At 35.3% G+C, this 15,156-nt stretch overlaps 1 protein-coding gene across 1 annotated transcript in view; it reads left to right on the top strand.

The window, feature by feature from the left end:
- The window catches only part of Gcsaml (germinal center-associated, signaling and motility-like), a 20,666-nt gene extending 6,995 nt beyond the window's left edge, over positions 1–13,671 (top strand). The window contains exons 2-5 of the mRNA XM_013015607.1: positions 5,608–5,667; positions 10,471–10,520; positions 11,227–11,255; positions 12,797–13,671. Coding sequence (XP_012871061.1) covers positions 5,608–5,667; positions 10,471–10,520; positions 11,227–11,255; positions 12,797–13,036 — 379 coding nt within the window. The 3' untranslated portion in view covers positions 13,037–13,671. The remainder of the gene's footprint in view (positions 1–5,607; positions 5,668–10,470; positions 10,521–11,226; positions 11,256–12,796) is intronic.
- The last annotated feature ends 1,485 nt before the right edge of the window (positions 13,672–15,156 follow it).

The raw sequence follows: 15,156 nt of genomic DNA, 5'->3' as shown, positions 1-15,156 counted from the left end.
AGTGAAGTAAGCCAGGCCCAAAGAAACATAGGTCCCATGGTTTCCCTTATTTGCAATAACTAGTATATGTCTGAGACAAGCAGAAAAGGTCAAATAAGTTGATGTTAGGTGAAATGAACCCCACGATAAAGACTCAAATGTTTTTTATTTCTTGCTATTTTTTCTAACATATTTATAAGATGATTTTTTTGTTGATTTGTATGTCCCTCTGCCATAATATAACTGCTGCTTTCACTGTATTTGATGTTGGTGTAATTTGTGGATGGGAAGGGAAAAAAACAAATTGTTTAAATAGGGATACAGGTAGAGCCATTGCAACAATGAGATGTACAAGACATTATGTTGAAAAAACGAACGTTACAACTTTGGCCTGGGCCAGTGGGGAGGTGGGGAGTAGAGGATGGGGGGTGGAGATGTGAAGGCATGGTAAGGGGAAACAAAGGAGGAGGCAACAATGCTTGATAAGAAATGTACTCATTACCTGCTCATGTAATTGTAACCCCTCTGTACCGTATTTTTACAATAATAAAAAAAGCTCATATTCTGATAAACTGGAAAAAAAAGGAAAAATGGAGCTAGGCATAGTAGCATAAATGGTAACTCCAGAACTTGGTAGGTGGAGCAGGAGGATTTCACGTTTGAGACAAGCCTATGAAATACTGCCTTGAAAAAATTAGAGAGGAGGCAGGGTAGAGGAGAGAGAGAGAACCAGAAACTCCCACTGAGAGCTATGGAGAGAGGTTGAAAAAGAGGTTGTCTCAATTTGGGTTTCAGATGTGAGATTCTTCCCTTATTTTTAAATCTGAGTGTTGAATGTAATACATTCCTCAATTATTAGGGGTAGCTTTCACTTGTGCAAGTCCATTTTCATTAATTTTGTTTCCTCATTTTCCCCAAGTTCTGAGTTTCTCTTGCCTCCCTGTAAGTACTAATTTGAATGAGTTTTGTATCTAGCTTTAGAATGTATACATATTTGAAAAGGTGCAATGCATGCTCTTTGTGTTTGAAACTATGATCTCCAGAGATCTTTGAGATCTGTTGTTAGAGCTGCAGATGTTACTTCTGCAGATGTAGGAATCTCAGCCCACAGTATTCATCCCGTGCTGGGCTACCCACCGATTTTGTCTGGGGTCAGACATGTTGCACATATTCATCAGGGAGCAGTGTGCTGGAATGCTGCTCATTCCTTTCCCAAGTGACTGAGCCGATAATTCCTCCACTTCTGAGAGCTTTCTAGTCTTCATCTCCTTCGTTACACTTACAATTTCCATGTTTCTGAATTTTGAAGTTTCTATTAACTGTTAAATAGTAGGGGCTAGAGGCATGACTCAAGTGGTAGAAGCATCAGCTGAATAAGCATACTGAGCAAGTTTAAGCCTTTGAGTTCAAACCACAGTAACATAAAAAAAATCCAAAAAACAAAAACAAAACAACAAAATAAAACAACTTAAATGTTTGGCATCCAAGTTAGTAGGCCAGCTACCAATGGCTCCTGCTTGTAATCTTAGCGCCTCAGGAAGCTGAAATCTGGAGGATCACAACATGAATCCTGCTGGATTCAAGTAAGTGAGACTTTGTATTTAATTAGCCATCAAAAATTTGGGCTAGTGGCATGGCTCTGGTGGTAAAGTGCCAAGAGTGAGTAAGCAAGTTGAATGAGAGAATGCAAAGCCCTGAGTTCAAGTCCTAATACCAGCTAAGTTATAGCCCAGTGCTTTGCTCATATATATTATATTCCTTTTTTGTATTCTGTAGAGCCATTGCAGTGTTGGCTATAGCCAAACCGTCGTTATTTATACAGTGAAATTCATCAAGTTTTATCTCGGTGTATTCTTTTATTTTTTTTAGTATTTAAATACCTTTTTGTTGATTTCTACAGTGAAATAAGATTTTCATATACATGTAAGAATCAAATACTAATTGCAACATGAGTTGAATTTTGCAAATGTATATGCCCACATACCAGCACCAGAACTGTAATACATAACTCTTCAAGTTCCCTCACGGGTCTTACCACAAGCTGTCCTCCAAATTCTGCTGTCATTGCTTTTTTTCTCTCTTGACGTTGGGTCTTGTGGCATAGCACTGCTTTGCTTGGGACTTGTGACCTTCCTCCTTCTTCTTACCAAGTGTTGGGATTATTGGAGTGCACCCCCCACTCATCCAAACATTGTTAAGATTTCTATTGCTGTATTTTCCTTCTTATAAATGGACCCATATAATGCACACCCCTGTGTCTGTCTTCTTTTATTTACCTCCAAAAAGTAAGTCACATTCTACAACTTCATCTGTTAGAAAACCTAATCTCTTTTCATTGAATATAGTCTCTTTTTAATTTCTACATCAACCTTTATTTCTATGTATTCTCACGTTTTTCTTTTTCTCCATTTCTTTGTATTCCATTTCGTTGTAATTTCTTCAGAGTGTATTATCTTACTAGTAGCACACTGTTTTAACTTACATGATTTGCTAAAATGTTAGCATGCTCTGATAGTCTTACTTTACTGCAGGAAATACAAACTGTGGAAGATTCTTTCTTTCAGCAAGAAGAGTTGTCTTGGTACTTGCTAATCACTGGAATGGCTGAGCTCTGGATTTAAGAACTGACTCTGGGGAGCTGTCACCTTGAGAACTTCCTGGTGCTATCCAGCCTATGAAGCATAATAGGACAGGAATGTTGACAGCTTCATTTCCAGCTGGTGATCAGAGGAAGAATAAAGGCCTCTGGGAATTTACACAGCACCTAACTTTTCGTCTGATGTTACACACATACACACTCATTTGTCTATATGAAATGCCACACACGCCTGTCCTTTTGAAATGAGTCTGAGACGGGCATGCTGCTCTCTGGTCCCTCTGATTGGAAAGGGATAAAGGAGGCTAAAGGGAAATGGATTTTGACATTGTTAGTCAACTCTGTCCTGTACACCTCTCTTCACTTGAAAACTGATTTAGCTCTTTAAGAGTTTATCTTCCCACAACATGTAAAACTGAATATGGGATTTTTATTATCACAAATGCAAACTTGAATTTTCACTGGGATAATAGTAAATAGATATGTTAATTTGAACCCTAAACAATATGCTTGTACTGATACACTGCTCCAATTAAGACAGTTAAATAACTGTCTTTGTTCCAGTGTTTTTAATGCATTCTAACACAGCTTTAATCTTGTAAGGGTCCATTAATTCTTAATTAGGTTGATTTTGAGGTACCATATACAAGAATGACAAGACCATGAATTATATTATCTACTCTGGCTTTGTTAGAATGTTTTTGAATTTTGTAAGTCAGTCTTGATGAGCTTTTCCTTATTTTAATGCTTTGTTATTTCTACTGAGTTTTCTACACTATTTATTTTTTTTATTGTGAAAATACTGTACAGAGGGGTTACAATTACATGGGCAAGATAATGAGTACATTTCTTATCAAGCATTGTAGCCTCTTTCCCTTCCTTTCCCTTCTTCCCCTGGCACCCCCAATTCTCCCTGCTCCCCCCGCCCCACGCCAAAGTTGTAAAGTTCGTTTTCCACATAACGACTTGTACATCTCATTGTTGCAATGGCTCCACCTGTATCCCTATTTAAACGATTTGTTTTTCCCCTTCCCCTCCACAAACTATACCGACATCAAATACAGTGAAAGCAGGGGTTGTACTGTGGGGGAGGGACATACAAAGCAACAAAGAAGTAATCTTATAAATGTGTTAGAAACAATCGCATGAAAGAAAAAAAATTGAATACATATCTTAGGGTTCATTTCCCTAACATCACCTTATCTGACTTTTTCTGCTTGACTCAGACATATACTAGATATTGCAAATAAGGGAAATCATGGGACCTATGTTTCTTTGGGCCTGGCTTACTTCACTTAATACAATTTTTTCCAAGTCTTTCCATTTCCTAACAAATGGGGCAATGCCATTCTTTCTGATGGAAGCATAGAATTCCATTGTGTATATATACCACATTTTCTTGATCCATTCATCTACTGAGGGGCATCTGGGTTGGTTCCCTATCTTAGCTATTGTAAATAGTGCTGCAATAAACATAGTCATGCTGGTAGCTTTAGTGTGGTCTTGTTTGTAAACATTTGTGTAAATGCCAAAAATGTAATTATCAATAAAGATTAATATTTTTCTAAGTTCTTGAATTTTTTACAATTAATATGTCTTTATAAATATATCAATATTATGTTTATTAATAGTATTCTTAAGAATTCTTGCAACAGATCTTGATTGTTCTCTGAAATTTTCTACTATATTGGATGGATTTTTTGGTCTACTGCCTTGATCAAAATAAATAAAATTCACCTCATAACAAAGTTAATGAGAATTTTATTATTAATGGGGCTCAATATCATCAAATTATTTTTTCAACTTCTGGAAGAACTTTGTAATTCTAGATTTTTGAGGTTAAATGTGTTAATATTTTTTGTTGATGAATTCCATAATATTTAGGGTAAAATTTACTTTATTGTGATGTGTACTATTCTTATAGAATTTTTATATTTAATAACTCATTTTATTGAGGATTGTTACATCAACTTTCATGAATTGGGAATGAATTTCATATCAAATTGAGCTTTTGATCATTTTTCTTCCATTTATTTAATTTGGAATGAAACTATACTGTATTCATTATGTGGAATTGCCATCATTTTGTTTTTCTCCTTTATAGAATACCTTGTAAAGACAGAGTGCATTGCCACTTGAATCTTGATTCTACATGTAAACATGTAAAGATTATTCATGTAAACACATGGAATAGAATTTTTTGACTTATTTAATGTACTTGTGTGCTAAATTTTATTCTGAGATACCTATTTGTATTTATATACACTCATATATATTGGCTACAATAGTTGAGAATTATATTTGTAGCATTTGTTTTTATTTAATATTTTTGTGGGTGGGAAAGATTCATTTTCCCTTTTCTCTTAAATAGGTCTTGCCAATTGTAGTCACTGATTTCATTCCTTTTAATATTTTTTATTTCTTTTTTGTTTCTTTTTGTTTATTTATTTATTTCTACCAACAACTTGTGACCTTTCTTTTTTCCAGTTTCTTGAGATAAATGTTTACTTTGCTATTATTAATCATTTATATTTTCTGTGAACATATTTTAGAAAACAGTTGCCTTCCCTTTGAACTTTGCCCTTCAAATAGTCTTGTATATCATTCATTATTATTTTACTGTGTGTTCAGAAAGTTCCTTCACATTTTGTTTTGTTTTGTTTTTGTTGGTTGTGGGTCCTGAACTCTGGGCCTGGGCACTGTCTAACTCTTCAGCTCAAGGCTAGTGCTCTACCACTTGAACCTCAGCACCACTTTCAGTCTTTTCTGTTTATGTGTTGTTGAGGAATTGAACCCAGGGCCTCATGTATGCAAGGCAAGCCCTCTACCTCTGAGCCACCTTCTCAGCCCCTCCTTCATGATCTTTTTTAAAGCAAAGGATTACTTGGGTGTATTACTTTGATGTAGACATGAATAATTTTAGTAATAAATTTACTGTTGATTTTTAATTTTACTTCTTGATAGTTGGAGAAGTGTGTGTGCTGTTCGACATTCTGACTCATAAATTCTTTTTCCTCTGTGTTTCCATGTAGTTGCCTGGGAAAGAATAAAGGGAAGATCAGGAAGGAAAATGTAGGTGTGAGAAGAAAACGGTAAGAGTTGAGCCTTTTTCTTTTAGATTTACTTCCAGTCTGGGCCTTTAAGCACTGAGAGCTTTAGAGCCACAATGCTGAGTTCTTTGTGGGACTCCCTTTATGACTTGGGAGCAGGCTGGATGGTAACTATATCTTAACAAGAGAGACAGGACATCAGTATATATCCTATGCTTCTCATTGATTATTTAAAGCATGTCTAGAAACATATAGCTGTATTAAAGATTGTTCACTATTGGCTACAGCCACACTTTCAACCTATTCCCCATAGGGTAGCCAAAATAATCTTCAGAAAATGTGTCTAATTATAAACAATCTTTTCCTTGCTTATAACCATTCTATTGTTTTCCATTGCTTCTGGAATAAAGTAAAAACTCATCACCAAATCTACTACTTTACAGGACTGGTTCTTTTACAACTCTTAAATCTCATTCTTTATTCTCTAAATGAATCAATCCACTTGTTTTCCAGCCTTTACTTCCATGTTTTTTAAAGCCACCATTGTTTTGGATTGCTTAGACATCTAGGGTGTTGGCTGCACAGTAATTTTTTTCTTAAATACTGTTGTTCATGCTTGACATTATCTCCTCTTGGAGTTTCTAAACTAGATAATGGAAGACTTCACATTTTTACTACATAGTTTTCTGCCACAGAAGCCTAGTTACATATTGTGGCCTTAATTTCAAGTTGCAACTCAGTGTTATTTCAGCTTCTTATACTCCCTCTGTGACCACATGCTCTTCAAGGCATGGTACAACTTTCTAGTGTGCATCTGTTACCCAATTCTTACAGGGCATTCAATGGAAAAATATTTTTAAAAAAGAATGTAAAAATAGCAGATATCTAGATCTTGATATGTGGCCCAGATTAGAGCAACAGAAATTCCTACTCTATTTGTTTATCATGGGCTTTTTGTATCTTTGCTTTCAACCTGTTTCCTGATCTTTCATCTTAAGGTCTTGGTTTCTTCCTCTGAGTTGGCCTTTTTCTATATGGTGTGAAGGGGTGTGGGGGCTGAGACCAAGGGCCTCAGTCTTCTTTGTGGGTGACATGAAATGATGTTTGCAGGCATTGGGTATCTTATTAATGTTTTTTTATTAATGTTTTATGTTGACTTTCTCTGGACAAAAGTTGACTAGATATATCAGCCCTTGGGGACAGTGGCTTGTCCTATGGTCTTTTTCAGCTTTAGAGAGGAAAGAAGCAAGCTTCTACTGACACAAATTGCTTCTTTATATTGTTGTTCAAATTAGACATGTAAATTAGATATTTAGTAGAGATAAACTAAGAATTCAAGTGAAGTGTCTATTTGATCATGTCTGAAGAATAACTTGGGCTGTAGCTCAGTGGTCAGCCTATTGTCTAACATATATGAGACTTGGAGCTTCATCCTTAGCATTGGAAATAAATAAATAAATATTAAAATTCAAGTGAGATCTATACTAAGTATTGTTGTTTAATTCTCTCTTGTTAGAGGAACTGAAGCATTATTTTTCAAACACCAGCAAGACTTCATTACAGAAAGATAATAATGAAATGAAAAAATATTGAATGCTTTTAAGCTCTTGTCTTCTAAAAATTTATTGAGTGAAACTCAAGGAGCTTTAAACAGCAGCTTGATGGGGGAGATTTCACTGTGTGACTATCAGGCAGTTGTAGTCAGATACATGTATCTCTATTCAGCTCTTTTTTTGGAAATAAAGAAAGATGATATAATAAAGTTTGTCTTTTTCATGGCAGCATGAGCAGATGATAAGACCAGGGACGAAAGCAGACAGGAAATAACTGGCCACTCCCTGGCAGAACACAGGTTTTCTGTTTAGTGTTGCCTGGTATAGTTTTCATGTCTCAGCAAAGTACCACAGATTAGATGCCTTAACCAACAGAAATATATCTTCTCATACTTCCAGGGGTGAGAAGTGTGAGACCGATGTGTTGGGTAATAATAAATTTATGCCTTTGTTTTTTCCAGTGCTGGGAATGGAACCCAGGCCTTGTACAAGTGAGGCAAGTGTCTAACACTGAGCTACACTGTAGCTTGAGAAGAATGCTTTGATATATGTTACAAAATGATTACTACAATTAAGCACATTGACAAATTAACATACCATCCATGCCCCACAGCTACAGGTGTTTATTGCAGTGAGAAATTTCACCAATGTTGGACGCTATCATTAATGATAGTGTTCCATGTTGTGTTCTCTCTCCTGCGCAATTACTTTTCAGAGTTATGTCTTTGTTTCAAAACTTTCCTCTCCCTTCATCTTTGAATACTTTAGTTTCATTTCATCTCTGGGAATAAAAAGAATGTGTGCATTGGGCCTTACTGTTCATCATTATCTTTTATCTAACCACTCTACTTTCTAGTTTTCCATCATTAATTTTATTTTGTTGTTCATTAAAAATTGCTTATGTTTATTGTAAAGGTGATTTAGAGAGGGATACAGTTACAGGTTAGATGATGAGTACATTTTTAATACTTTTTTATTGTAAAAATACTGTTCAGAGAGGTAACAGTTACACGAGCAAGGTAATGAGTACATTTCCTATCAAGCATTGTTACCTTCTTTGTTTTTCCCCCACTATCCCTTCCTTCCCACCTCCACAACTACACTTCCCTCCCACCCCCCCCAGCCTAAATTGTAAAGTTTGTTTTTCAACATAGTATCTTCACATTTCTTTTTGAACAGTGTCACCTCTTCCCTCATTTTCTCCCTGCTTCTTCCCTCCTGACCACCTTTCTCTAAAAGTTGTGTAGTTCATGTTCAACAGTGTCTAGAGAATATCACTGTTGACTTAGTTTACCCTTTTACTCACCATTTCCGTGCTTCCTCTTCCTTCCCCGAATCAGTTAAACTTACATGTAAGACAAAAGGTACAGAAATCAAATATGAATGCAAAAGGGGGAAATAGGCAAAAAAAGAACTGCAAAAAGTAAAATAAAAAACCTTGTATTTACATTTCATAGATTTCATTGCAGTAAGCAGCATTTTATATGATCAAATGCACATAGCTCTTAAGCCCTTGTGATCCTCTCCTAAGAATATCCTTTTGTTCTTACGGTGTGAATGTTTAGAGTGCTGTTTGATTAACCATGTCCAAGTGCAATTATTTGTCTTTCATTATCCATTGGGGTTACTTGTACATTTATAAGCACATCTTAATTACTACTGAGGAAAACCATGCAGCCTATGTTTCTTTAGGTCTGGCTTACTTTGTTAAATATATTTTTTTCTAAGCCTAGCTCCTTATGAATGAAGAAATGTCATTCTTTCTGATGGAAGCATAGAATTCCATTGTGTATATATACCACATTTTCTTGATCCACTCATCCACGGAGGGGCACCTGGGTTGATTCCATATCTTGGTTCTGATAAATAATGCTGCAATGAACATGGTTGTGCTAGTAGTTTTAGTTTGGCATTGTTTCTGGTATGTAGGATAAATGACCAGGAATCAAATTGCTGGTCCATAGGGAAATTCTATGTTTAGTTTTTTGAGGAATCTCCATACTGCTTTCCAGAGTAGTTGAACAAGTTTAGATTCCCACCAACAATGTAATAGAGTTCACTTTTGACCACATCCCTGCCAGCATCTGTTATTGTTAGTCTTGGTCATAATCATTCTAACTTGGGTGAGGTGGAATCTCAATATTTTTTGATTCCCATTTCTTTTATGGTCAGAGAATGGCCATCATTAATTTTAATTACAAGTGTGTGACCTTTCTCTTTTGAGAAGAATTGACCTTGTCCTTTGAATTTTTTATTGTTGTTTTCATTTCCTGAGAGATTTCAAAATTCCATTCCATTGTTTACTTTCTTTAGATGAGATTGAGTGCATTCAGAATCTTATGGCTATAGACTATTTTCCTGATTTGAGCCAGCTCACTCTTCTCCATTTATTGTCACTATGTTAGTAATAATGATTAAAAATAATAATGAATTGAAATTACATCTATTAATATTATCTAATAATGTTAAATAGATATATTATTTCACAATAAAACATATTAATATTAGTAATTTTAATTATTAATCAATATATTAATAAATATCTCTTCATTTATTGTTTCTCTTTTTTTGTTTTGTTGCAATCCAGCTCATCTTTGAAACTTAGTGCTTAGTACTTTGAAAGGAAGAAGATTTTTTTGTGTGTTGTGTGTGTGTGTGTGTGTGCATGTGCACCCATGTTTATAAATGTGTTTGCCTGGTTAAAGAGAAGAGGTATCTTCTGGGTCCTGACAGTTCTAAAGGAGAGCAGGCCTTTGCCAGTTGTTCTTTATCCATTGCTGGCTCCACAATTTCCTTAGACTCCTCTTAGATTCCCTTAGATTAGGAGACTGAGAGAAATAAAAAGTGTTGTGTTAGACCAGTTTACTGGTTCACACCTGTAATCTCAACTCTGGGCAAGCTGAGGCAGGAGGATCACAAACTTGAGGTCAGACTGGACTATGTAGTTACCCTATCTCAAATAAATAAATGTATACATAAATACTAAAGAACATCAGAGAAATAAATTGGCTTTCATCCCTCTCCCTTGAATTGTTCTAAATACCATTCTGTTTTACATGTGATAATATGCATGATCTAGCAGTTCCTTAGCCTCACCCTAAGTTTTATTCTCTACTTTTCATCATTTTCCTTGTTTTTACAGAAAGGATGAAGCAATGTTGTCATTACATCTCACCCTGACATTGCAAACTTTGCAATGATCATTAGTGAAGGGCAACCAAAGGCTTCTTTGAAGTGCACACTAGGCTTTGGTGAATCTGCATATCTCATGTTATTATCTCTTTCCTTGTAGGCAGGAAGTGACCACAGCTGAAGGAGAAATTCAAGACCAAGATAAGAAAAGTACGTTATTGCTTCCTCACACTTTTCATGCTAAGGAAGTTATCAGACATCCTCTTCGTATTATTTTCAAGATTGGAGCTATTTTAACACTCACTTTCACCCACAACCAATCGCATCATTCCTTGCATTATGTAATAATATACTGTAATGATTTTGTGCAACTTATGTTGAGCAACACTTAAAAATCTTACCTCGCAGTCATTAACCCAAATCCTGCTGATTCTAACTTATATGGGTGCTTTAAGATAAGACCTTAACATTTTTTTTTCAGTACTGGGGTGTGAACTTAGTGACTTGCATTTACTGGACAAGCTCTGAACCACTTAAAAGATACTCCAGCCATTATACCACCCATTTTTTATTTTCTGGTATTTTTTTGCAGCTAACATGTTATGATTTTTCAAAATGTACGAAGTTTTACAAAATTTACAAATCTAATTATCTTTCTTGTCATATTTCACAGTCATAGCATGTGTTTAGATAACATTTTGTTACAAACTCGAAAGTCTACTTTGTTCAGCAGCCTTAGTGTGAATCATTTTCACAGAGAACATAAAGCCTTGGTATAAGAGGGAAAAACACATGTGTTTAGATAATGGGTCCCTGCAATCTTATCACTATGTTCTATCCTATCTATCTTTTCAACCAATTCATGAATGTTTGGAATTCTCCTATTTATTTCCTTTTGTTTTTTTGTATCCTCTAGGTAAAGAATTTCCATCTACTTCTAGCCAGGTAATTAAAAACTAACAGAACAAATGCTCAATTAACTTTTAGTAGATTAACTTTCATTATATTTTTCTGACAAAAGTCAAAATACAGATTACTTCATTCAAGAATAGTGCTGTTCTCTTTTGTAATGAAGAAATCTTCCACATTTAAAATAATTTGTTTGGTTGTTTCAGTTAAGAAAGAAGGAAATAAAACTTACAAGTGGTTTAGTAGCTGGGTTCCAGTGGCTCATTCCTGTAATCCTAACTACTCAGGAGCTGAGCTCTGAGGATCTTGGTTCAAAGCCAGCCCTGGCCCAAAAGTCCTTGAGATTCCTATCTCCAATTAACCACCAGAAAACAGGAAGTGGCACTGTGGCTCAAGTGGTAGAACATTTGCCTTGAGCTGAAGAGCTCAGGGACAGTGCCCAGGCCCACATATTACCAGTTCTGGCATCTATTTTTTTGTGCCAGTCTGGGGGCTTGAGCTCAGGGCATGAGCATTGCCCTGAGCTTTCTTTCTCAAAGCTAGCATTCTATCACTTGAGCCACAACTCCACTTCTGGCTTTTTGTTTTGCAGATAAGAGTCTCATGTCCTTTACTGCCTGGGTTTTCTTTCAGCCTCCAGAATAGGTAGCTAGGATTACATATGTGAGGAACTGGTGCCTATATGTGTTATTTAAAAATATTTAATAAAATATTTTAAATAAATTTAATAAAATATGCAATAAAATATTTAATAAAACATTAAATAAAATATTTAATATTTGATAATTTAAAATTATTTGACATGTATTATTTAAAACTTTAAAGCTATTGTGATGGAAATATATAAAAAATTTCTGACCACCAAAAAAATTAACTTAATTTTTCTCATATTCTTTGTCAATCCTTATACCAAAGAATTAGAATTTATGCTCATAAATATGATAGAAATCGACAGCATGAGAAAATTTTCCTTATAAAACTATATCATAAAGATGTTGAGTTAGTATATATTAATGATTAACATTTCATTTCTTTCATTATCTATGCAAGTATGTGTAGAGATTGAGGCCTGGCTCAAGTGGGAAAACTCTTGCCTAGCAAGCATGTAGTCCTGAGTTCAAATCCCTGTGCTTTCAAATGTGTGTAAGCTCTAAATTTTATGACAATTATTTTCTTTTATAAAAATTTTCTATCTGACTTGATAAATTGCCTTTTGGATTTCAAGATATGCAATGTAAAGCATATGGCTTCTTTTTGGCTGAGACTCATAGCAACAATAATATCTTAGTATTAAAGAAAGATGTGTATTATTGTGATTATTAAAGAAAAATGTTTCTTTCCTTTTGCATTATCCAGGGTGAGATGAAAGTGGAATAAGAATTAGTTTGGGGCACCACATATACCACTGAAATGAGTTTGCTAAGAGAGTAGCTTGGAGCATGGATATTCTAAAATATGTCCAAGGTTTAGAAGCTGTCAGATGTGTAAGGGCAAGGAGAAGGAAGGGGCAGGACACAGAGCTCAAATGTGAGGGGTGATGTCAGCTCCTAAACTTCTTTTCTCCTTATGCTTAGCAGGACAATGAGAACAGCAGTGGTTGTGAAGAAGTGTGCTACACCACCATTAATCATGGGCTCCTTCGAAGGTCCTCCCTGAATTCCAATGATAATGGATATGAGAATATTGACTCTGGCACCAGGACAGTGAGACCCACCAGAGCAGAGTCCGAAACAGAATATGCCTTACTGAGGACTTCGGTTATTTGTCCCTCTTCCTTGACCCCTGACCATGACTATGAATTTGTGCTTCCAAAATAAAATCTTCAACTTCCTCATCATCCTCAAGAAATGAAGAGGAGACGGAAAAGCAGGTTTTGTGAGTAATCACATCCTCAGCAGTTGAAAAGCACTCATTCCTGACCATAGTTTAGAAATAATAGAATTTTATTGGCTTGGGAAACCCTGTGGGGCATCTTCATGGTCAGAGTGAAGTCTTCTACACTGACTTAATGACAGAGAGGATTCTGCATGTTTGTACTGTATGGCTTGAGGATATAGATAGTCACAAATTTCCTAGGACAACAAGGTCAAGCAGTTGTACATCCTACAATATTGAGTCCTAATCCTCCTCGCCAAATATCAAGAATCAGTATTTCCACATTCAAGGATCTCTTTTCTTTTGAGGTATAGTTCTATCTAATCAACTTTTAAAATATAAGACTAATGAACTTACCTGATCTTCATTTACAATTTTGTCTTTGTACTGGAAAAATTTTCCTTGTTAACTTGTTATAATTATTCAAGCATTAGTGGCTTTTTTTACACTGTACTTTCTGAGAGGAGGAACTAAAAATATGTCATAGAAAGAAAATGAAATGTGTCAGGTACAGTTTTCTATCAATGTTCAGAATAAAATGGAGCATTCTGTTCCAAGATTAGTAAAATTAAACTTAAAAAAAGAAACATGTGCTTGTAATTTTGTTTACAATATACTGGTTAATTTAACTTGCAATTGAATACTTCTTCTGAAGGAATATGAACCATATTTGGTATTAAAATCCTAAGAAATTGGTCAATGGTACATCTATTTATAATTTTCACTTCTAGTGAAATGTGTGTGTGTGTGTGTGTTTGTGTGTGTGTGTGTGTGTGTCTTTGTGTGGGTCCTAGAACTTCAACTCAGGACCTGTGCACACTTTCCCCATACTTTTTTGCTCAAGGCTAGTGCTCTACTAGTTGAGTCACAGCTTTACTTCCAGATTTTTCGTGGTTAGTTGGACTTTCCTTTTCCTGCTGGTTTTGAACCATAATCCTCAGATCTCAGCCTCCTGAATAGTTAGGATTACAGGCATAAGTGACCAGCACCTGACTCTATTTGACTTTTTTCTAAAAGTTATATGTTAATGTTGTTTGGGCTATTTTTCTCTCCTATTATTAAGTATTTATTGTCTCAAAGTAATTGTACAAAGGGGTTACCATTCAACATGTCATTTATAAGTACAACACATCTTGATCAATATCAACCCTTTCATCATTTTCTCTCATCCCTTCTAATCTTACTTTTCCCCTCAGTTTTTCTGGTTTATAGGATATGCATTGAATATTATAATCTATTCTATTTGTAACTTTAGCTTAATTGTAAAAACATAATTTTATTTTGCAGTACTGGGAAATTGAACTCCAGGCCTTGATCATATTAAGCAAGCTCTTTACCATTGAGCCACATACTCCAAACCTACTTTTCTTGTCTCTCTATTAATTTTAGTGTTTTGACTACATTTAATTTGCTTATAATTCAACAGAATATTGTCTTCCATTTGAATGTATGAAGATCTACTTGGAACCTCCAGAGTTGGTATACTGTTTATTTGGTGCTAACAACATTTGAGAATCAATGGATGCAGAATAAATTTTATTGTATATATTTTTTACTGTAAAAATGCTGTACAGAGGGGTTACAGTTACATGAGTAAGGTAGTAATGAATACATTTCCTATGGAGCATTGTTACCTCCTCCTTTGTTTTTCCCCTACCATCCCTTCCCTCCTCACCTCCCCAACTCCCCACTTCCTCCCTCCCCCTGAAGTTGTAAATTTCTTTTTCAACATGATCAATTAGACTTAACAAACATCTACCAAATATTTCACTCAGCAGCATCAGAATACACATTCTTCTCAGCAGTACATGGAACATTCTCCAAAATAGACCACATTTTAGGTCACAAAGCAAATTAGTCCAAATTCAGAAACATTGACGTTATGCTCTGCATTCTCTCAGATCACAAGGGAATAGAATTAGAACTCTACACTAAAAGCCACCAAAGAAAATCCTGAAACACATGGAGGATGCAGAAGAATTTTATCCATGCTTCTATCTGATGTAAAGCAGAAAATTCTGAAAAGAAGGTGCAAGGTTGCACCTTCCACAAACTCTGCTGG

This window comes from Dipodomys ordii, unplaced genomic scaffold, assembly GCF_000151885.1.
Source record: "Dipodomys ordii isolate 6190 unplaced genomic scaffold, Dord_2.0 Scaffold27, whole genome shotgun sequence".
In the NCBI taxonomy this organism is placed as follows: Eukaryota; Metazoa; Chordata; class Mammalia; order Rodentia; family Heteromyidae; genus Dipodomys; species Dipodomys ordii.
This window is presented reverse-complemented; position numbering and strand designations above follow the sequence as displayed.